This window comes from Aspergillus udagawae, assembly GCF_001078395.1.
Source record: "Aspergillus udagawae IFM 46973 DNA, scaffold_1, whole genome shotgun sequence".
Classification (NCBI taxonomy): domain Eukaryota; kingdom Fungi; phylum Ascomycota; class Eurotiomycetes; order Eurotiales; family Aspergillaceae; genus Aspergillus; species Aspergillus udagawae.
In genome coordinates this window covers 2,514,098-2,522,065 of record NW_025091264.1, presented here as the reverse complement: position 1 = coordinate 2,522,065, position 7,968 = coordinate 2,514,098, and the positions used below count along the sequence as shown (strand labels likewise).

Genomic DNA, 7,968 nt, shown 5'->3' with positions numbered 1-7,968 from the left:
ACCTGAACTTAAGACCGTAGATCCTGCCTCAGGTGTCCATTTGAGGCCTCTCCATTGCTGCAACCACCTGGCTACCGACTTGTTCCCTAAAAGGGACGATGCTAAAGTACTCCCTATCCAGTCAGTAGCCGCACACTGAATACTAAAAGTCTCACTCAGGATTAGACAGTATCAGCTAGACAAGCGGAGCAAACAGTCCAAGCACCAACCAGGCTCTACCAAGTCAAACCGAGTAATCAAGCTCTAATCCGCGCGCATCAATCTCTCCAACCGCGACCTCAGCGGATGCTGGAACCAAGGTGGAAAGCTCCTTAGGTTCCGGGCCAGCCACCCCGACGAACCCGGCACAACAACATGCCCACTATTCCCCGTGAGGATCTGCCTCACCAACTCTTCCGCGACCGTCTCCGGCTTCAGCAGCGGGTTGAACCACGTATCCTCAGGAGTTAGCCGCCCAATGAGCGCCGTCTGCGTGAATCCCTGCGTGAGCAGCACGGTCCGCACCCGCGGGGCATGGTACCTCGTCACCAACTCCACCGCCAGCCCCTCGTGGAACGAAATCGCCGCGGCCTTGGTGGCGGAGTAATCGACCATATTGGGGGTGGTGGTGTATCCCGCCAGCGAGGCAACAGTGGCGACCATGCCGTGGTCGCATTTGACCATGTGCGGCAGAAACTCACGCGCAAGCCAGTAGTGCGCGAGGGTGTTGACCTCAAACTGGATGCGGGTCTCCGCCTCCGTGCCGCCGAGGATGGTCTTGCCGCTGCAGACGCCGGCGTTGTTGATGAGGACGGTGGGCTCGCCTAGGGTTGCGCGGATGTCAGCGGCGACGGCCGCGATGGCCGAAGGCGAGGTGATGTCGCATTTGTGGAAGTGGACGGTGGGCGGGAGACGGTCCTGGTCCTCCTGTGGTGGATGGATGTCCAGGATGGCAACCTTGATGGCACGGTCGCCGAGCATCTGCGCGATCCGTCTGCCTATCCCGTTGCTGCCACCCGTCAGCACAACCACCTCGCGACTCCAGTGGAACCGGTCCGAGACGCCATTGTTTAGGGTCCGGGAGTTAAGCCAGGCGTTAACGCGGCGGAGCACGGCGAGGAGGTTGAGGAGCTGGAGGACCTGGAAGAATCGCGGATGCTCGAGGGCGAGTCGCTGGCCCTTCGGCGTGTACTGGGCCAGCAGCAGGAGAGGGAGCGTCTTCCGGGGACTCAGAAGCGTGCCCTGAATCAATTTGCCGAGATCATCGGCCGTGAAGCCTATCCTCCGAGAGAACACGCTCCTTTAGATCGGATAGCCCAACAGATAGTTGACATTTGGGATGTGAAGCAATCAGACCAACCTTTGCGTGAGAGCCACTTTCTTTGTGTCACCATGGTGGAAATCAATGAAAGTGGTTTCCTCCAATTCCAAGATGCAGACCATCCAATAGTCAGGTTATGATGGACGATGGCCCCTTGGACCTTTGATCTCGAGCATGACCTTTTTAATGAGTGATCTGCGCATATAGGCGAGCATGAGGGGTATCGCTGATTGTCCAAGCAAAAGCAAGGGACAGCGGGGAAATCTTCAGAAGCAGCCGAGGTGGACTCTACGGTCCCTCGCCAACGCTGCCCTGTCCATAGGCATGCTAATGCTAAGGCTGGATATTCAGCGTTTACTATATGTCTGTCCTACAATTGACGGATATAATTGGTCCAATTCACCAGTTATCCGCTCATTCACGGATATTTTTTCTCCTTGCCGAATCACGCGTTGTACGAGTAAAACCTGGATGGCCTCTGAGCAGGGACAAGTCTCTCCGTCATCTCTACAGTCACACCACTGTCCCTATTGTGCATCACGCACGACGAGTGCTCCTGAAATGCAAGTCTTTATTGGAATGAGTAACGTACGCCATTCGACAAACATGTCCTATCTTAAACTCTTATAATGACGACAATGACCCAGTGACACCAAAATATGGTATCACACACCATCACTTCCATCCCCAGCAACTGGGGACAATCATCTGTTAGACTTTAGGCAATTTCGCATGCAATATTCGGCCGTCCATCTGTCCAATAATGCAAGTAACCGCGTCTGTTGGCGACCATCAGCCTCGCTTCGCGGAAAATGCAACGACACGATACCTCCCATAGGTACCCAATCCCAGTCACAATGGTAAGGTGTAACCAGCGCCATATGAACAACAAGGAGGAACAAGGTATCAAACCAAACAAAAAAGGTCCGAGGCTAGATGATGCCGATATGATCAGAATAATTCCAGGTAGCCGCCCATCCGTTCCCAATGCGCAGCAAATTATATCAAAAAGAAATAACCCAAGATGTTGAAGCCTTGCCCAAGAATGAATAATGATAAAAACAAAGAACCACCGTGCAAGACACCTGTGTATGTATGTTATATATGAACCGTGCCATGTCAGGCAGCAGTATATGCAAGGGAGTCAAGGGTCGAAGACAAGAGCATGGACAAAAGAGGGGAGGAAGAGAGGTTCGACTCGAGTATGTCCTAGAAAAGAAAATAGATTCGAAGGATCGGTATAGCTTGGATAGCTGGTGTTTGTAGAAGCCCCATTTTGGTGAGGAGGTTTACCTTTCAGGCGACGCGCGGGAATACCGTGCAGGCGATGTTCTGAGGCGGTCTCCCCCAGAGGTAGCGAGACGGGAAGCGGTATGAACCTAGCTATAGGCGGATGAGAAACTCGTGGCGGGCTCTCCGAAGATCTTTTCATAGATTTCGGTGAGGATCCGTGCATCGGCTCGGAGACTAGGGGAGATATATCGGCTCTGCAATAGGAATCTAATTGTTCGCTTGAGAAGTTTCTCGAGCACATTTCGGTCAACCAGCTCTGAAAGACAGGACATGTAGGTCGCAGACAGCACTAGCATATTGCCGAATTGCGCATGAGCAGTTCCAAAAATATTCGTCACTATCGGACGACCTTCGATGCCATCAAAGGCCTCTGTACTCAGGATTGCAGAGTCGATGCATACTTTGCAGGCTCGTCGTAGCTTAGGCGGGAGGTCTCGGTATGCAATGGTGCCCATCGAGCCTCCTTGAAAGGAAGGGGGGGCGCTATGGACTGCTATTCCCATATCGCTCGACAGACGCGCCATGTTTGAAGCCCGTTGACTGTGTGGTAATGAGGGCGAAACCTGCTGAGATTTTGAGCCAGAGAGAACGGACCCGGCGGGTGACTCGACTGATGCGGAGGTTGGATTGGGATTGGGGAGTCCAGCAAAATGCAGAGCATGATATAAAAGAGGACGATGGATGATGTATCGTGCGCCGTAATATTTGGCCCGCATGCGAGCGACGTTTATGTCATTCGATGGGGGATCAGTGTCTTTCCATTTCATGATCTCTGGAAGACTATTTCGCCACAGTTCGAGGTTCATGCTAAGAATTTCCTGGACATTTGAGGTCCACCGGTTGTTGCTTGAGCTGTTCGTGGTTGTAGTATTGCTGGAAGGATTAGCTGTGATTGCGGCGATTGCAGCGTTGACAGCGCTCGCAGAACCAGCCGCATTAGTGGCACTGCCCGGGTTTGCAGTGTTGGAGCCTTGTTGTCCTTTAAGAGATATAATTAGCAGTTTCCTGGTGAGAAGGTCTTGGGTGCCTTACTCTCAACTTTGTACAGATCAGTATGGACACGGTTAAGGACTTTCCGGAGGTGGATTTGGGCAGAATAGAAAAACATCATCATGGTGCTGGGCGCACAGATCTCATTTGGCAAAGCAAGTGTGAAGCGTCCCTTTGGTAGACCTATACGTGACTCTGCACGAGAAATGCCACTAGCAGGGAGATCAAGTTCTGCAAGAATATCACTACATTCTGAGTTAGTTGGGCCCGCAGGCTAGATCTGACAGTGACACTGTTATAAGCATACCTCTCAAGCTGAAGACATGTCCAATACGCAAAATCGTAGAGGTCTTTCAGAGGGCCATCCTGCATCTGGTCATAGCGTTTCCTGGTACGGCAGTCAGCAAGTCCCCTTGAGGGTTCAGTTCGGCTTTGGACAAAAGCTTACGATCGGATGAGTACTTGGCAAGCGCGAGCGGCTTGGTATATCCACCCATGACTCTGGAAAGGATGCGCTAGTTGGCCGGCGTAAAGTCCTGCGAGCAAAGCTGCTTGAACATGAAGTAAGCCATTGGCCCCTTGAAGGCCTCCAAGGATCTGTGTAGCATATGCATAATAAGATAAACCCGGAATTACATCGACGTTTCTGAGATGTCGATTGGCAGGTACGTCTCGGCCTGATGACGCTGACCGACCTCCGACACTTCTCCGACCGTCAACAGGCGAGGGAGATGGGACAGCGTGGGGCGCGTAGAAGCTCCCTTGCGCTGGAAGAATCATGTCAGATCCAGCGGGAGATAGGACGCTACGGGTGGGCGGGCCAGGGATCCACTCTTTGCGAAAATCCGGAGGGTTATCAGTGACAGGACCTGGAACTGGTGCTCCCACTTCGCAGATACTGCCCAGCGCAAGCACGAGAAGGAGAACAGCGTTATCGATTGACTTTTCGATGCGGCGGCTCGTCGCTTCCGTCCTAACGCCAGTGGAAGTTGGGAAATCGCATGCTGCACCTTGCAAAGTCTCACATGACCTTTTTCTTTTTGCGCCTCGTGGTATGTCGCCAGTCCCTGTAGGCGTCGATCCGGAAGTCTTCGGTAAGCAATGGAACTTGATGAACATTTCGATCTTCTTGTCCAGGTCACCCTGGTCGAGGAAGGGATGAAGTTTGTGTATGTGCTCCAGGTAACTGCGATGATAGCGACGGATGGTGTCTGGATCAGCCCACAGAGTACCAAACTCGTCAACCCCCTTGTCTCGAAGCTTCTGCGGGAAACCGCTGGGATGAGCGCTCTGCGTCCAAGGACTACTGGGCGATGCTCGGTGAGCGTGAGTATCTTCCCATCCGCTGCTGGAATTCGAGCTAGTTAACGGGGTTGGCGACATGCGATCCTCACTCGTGTCGTCGCCCTCACCACGGCCATAGACGCGAATCAAGCCACGTTGCTCTTCAAGTTTCATCACATAATCCTCGTCGTACTCGCGAGGATACAGCAAGTTCCTAATCGATGGCCAGGAGAGCAGCTTGTGGGCAGCCGTTGTGTGTTCCACAGGGATGGACAGCTCGCCGTCCTCCCTCTCCACATAACTCTGCCCTGGGGGGTCATTTGAATCCAACTGCTGCATTCCCTCTCCATTCTTTGATTCTGACTCAAGCAAAAGATCAGCAGCACTTGGTTTCAGCAATCTATCAAGTGTCTGCTTGGGTGGCATTGATCGGGTTGCATCTTTGACAGCCAACATTTTCGGCTCTTTCAACCCGACCTCATTAGAAATCTTACTAAGCTGCATCCCATGTTCCATCTGTACAGTTTGAAAATGCGTCAGACGCTCGTCGAGCTTATCTTCCAGATATTGGATCTTATCCAAGATCTGCTGGGTGGCCTTTTCCTGTCTAGCTTGAAGGTCAGTATCCGACAGCCAACCAACCAACCGAAGGACAGGGGTCAGGCAGATCACGCACTTGTGGGGGGGAACTTCTTTGTAGACACATATCAAATTGTTCTCCTTGCAGTGGCTGCAGGCAGGCCGCCCTTCATCGCACTTTGCCTTTCTTGCTCTACACTGGTCGCAGGCCTATTGATTTTATAGAATGACGTCAAGTTAGTCTATTTCCTTTGTATCCGGCGCAGTCTTGTTTTCTGCGCCATGGAAATAAGACAGTCATTACCTGTTGAGCCCGGGCAGCCTTGCGTTGACGCATACCAAAGGCTTGATTCTGGTAATAGCTCGGCTCATAGGGAGCAGGAGTATGTGAAATATGCGGGACCGGCGTCGGAAACTGAGCTGGAGGCATCGTATGTGGAGCTGGATGAGGGGGAGGGGGGGCATCGCCATTACTGCTCTGTTCTTGTGGAGGATATGTCATCCGCGGACGAAAGTCGGGGGGAGCCGAATGAGGAGGAGGAGCTGGATGTGTTGGTGTCGAATGGGGGATGGAATCATGCGAAGCTCCATTCATAGGACGGAAAGTCGGTGGATGCGATTCTGTCGGGGTGAGACTGGGAGCAGGCAAACTATTTGGCCGACCATACGGCCCGTCGGGAGGTAGCTGAGGCAACTCTCGATTCGGCATGACAGGATACCCGTGGGAGGGTATGGAAGGTTGAGGGGGATTGGAAGCCCGTCGCTGCTCCGCGTGATGATGCTCGAAGGACGGCGCGTAGGGGCGCCATGGCTGATCGTATGCTCCCGGCGCATTTGCCAGGCCATGCGCCGCCTCAGGAGGAATGCGATGATGCATTTGAGGAGGGGGAGGAGGGCCGGAGTAAGGAGGGAGCGAATGTGGCTTATCGTCCGTTCCAATCATTTCGACAATGGTAGGTCCGCACCTCCGGCCGGTGACTCCAGGTTGCCGTAAATCCGCTACGAACGGTCTGTTCAGTGCGACAGTCATACAGTCATGAGGACATGTTGCAGTCCCGCAGAAATCACAATGTGCAATGTCAAGTGAGCGGGTGGGGTGGAGGAATAGTGAGAGTTGGACAAAGCTCAAGAGCTTCCCGAAACAGGTAACTCAGCCGGTCAATTCTTTTAGCTCTCGATAGTCTCCGTTGCGCGTTTCGCTCTTCTATTCTTTTTTCCTCTTTCTTCTTGGCCTCTCCGTCCCTCTTTTCGGATCGATATCTTCCTTTGAAACGTTTGCGACCAGTAGCTCCGAACGATGCAATCGAACAGTTAGAGGCGCAAGTTTCGGGGATGTATTCACCGACCGGCGATGGCAGTTACGAACGCGCAAGGCACGGTGAAATAGCTTTCCGATAGCTATCCAGGAAGAGCCAGCAATCCGTTAACTAGGAGAGAATTAAGAAATGAAGCAAGAATTTGACAAGAAAATGATCGAAGCAACGACAATTGAGCAGCCAGAGGACGAAGGAAGGCTAATGCAACGGGGTACCCAAGGAGATGGTAAGGATAGCAGGAATGGGCAGCGAAAGCAAAGCGGATGCACAGTAGCGGACCGTTCAAAGGTACCAAGCCTGTTATAGTGCAACGGGGGGAAGAGGGAAGAGCAAGAGATCTGCGTCCACACTAATTGCAGTGGGCACTTGACCCTGGTAAGGTGTTGGCAGGGGAAGGTACTTTTTTAGTAGCTTCAGATAGAGCTGACCAGGGTTGACGATTGGGGGTACATGTGGTGTGGTGGCATCAATATAAGAAATCACGCTGACTCCGCTTCGAAAGGGAAAAGAAGGGGAAAAGAAGAAAAGGTACAAATCGGATCCATCTGGCACAGTCCAAAAGCCAGTAAGGACTGGAAGATGGTAAGGTACGAGGGTAATAACGACAGGAACAACCCACCTTGGTGAATGAAAACAGTGTGGTTGAAAAGAAACGAAGAGAGAAGCAAATAGGCAAAAAGGATGGGAAAATCGAGACAAAATGATGATGGGATTATGGGACACTTACACAAGAATAGACTAGGTATCCATCCAGAAAGGATAATTCAAATAGAATGGATACGCCAGAGGTTTGCCTTTTCACACTCCGATCCTTCGGGAGATAGATAGCTGTTAGCTAAGGTAGGTAAGCCAAGCTGTCGGGTCGCCCTGGGTGTGTCAAGAGCCGATCGAGCAAATGGTGGCACAGCTTGAGTGTCGGGAAGGGTGAGCTCCAGGAAAATAATAAGATAATACTGGTAAATAATAATAAGAGTCACCTCAAAATTTTTCTCAAATGGTAATGGTAACGGTATTAACGCTCAAGAAACGCGGAGATGGCCCCAAAAGGGCAGGCCGGTTTGGATGGAGCAGGAGTTGGAGACTCGAAGGGCGGAAATATGATTATTAAGGGTGGGAAGTGAGGATGAAGGATCGAGAATCCCCGTGATCAAGATAGAAGGAGGGGGTTGGAAATGTCAACTGCGTTGTTGACTGTTCAATAGTTCC

At 52.0% G+C, this 7,968-nt stretch overlaps 2 protein-coding genes across 2 annotated transcripts; both read right to left on the bottom strand.

Moving 5' to 3' along the window:
- Window positions 1-243: 243 nt before the first annotated feature.
- Aud_000801 (short chain dehydrogenase/reductase family protein) lies at window positions 244-1,422 on the bottom strand (the record flags this gene model as incomplete). Its single annotated transcript, XM_043286305.1, has 2 exons — window positions 244-1,279; window positions 1,340-1,422. The coding sequence occupies 2 exons, from the start codon at window positions 1,420-1,422 to the stop codon at window positions 244-246; spliced, it is 1,119 nt and encodes a 372-aa protein (XP_043142240.1).
- A 1,257-nt stretch (window positions 1,423-2,679) lies between these two features.
- clcA (putative C6 finger domain protein) lies at window positions 2,680-6,389 on the bottom strand (the record flags this gene model as incomplete). Its single annotated transcript, XM_043286304.1, has 6 exons — window positions 2,680-3,572; window positions 3,626-3,828; window positions 3,891-3,971; window positions 4,032-5,474; window positions 5,544-5,656; window positions 5,751-6,389. The coding sequence occupies 6 exons, from the start codon at window positions 6,387-6,389 to the stop codon at window positions 2,680-2,682; spliced, it is 3,372 nt and encodes a 1,123-aa protein (XP_043142239.1).
- Window positions 6,390-7,968: the final 1,579 nt, after the last annotated feature.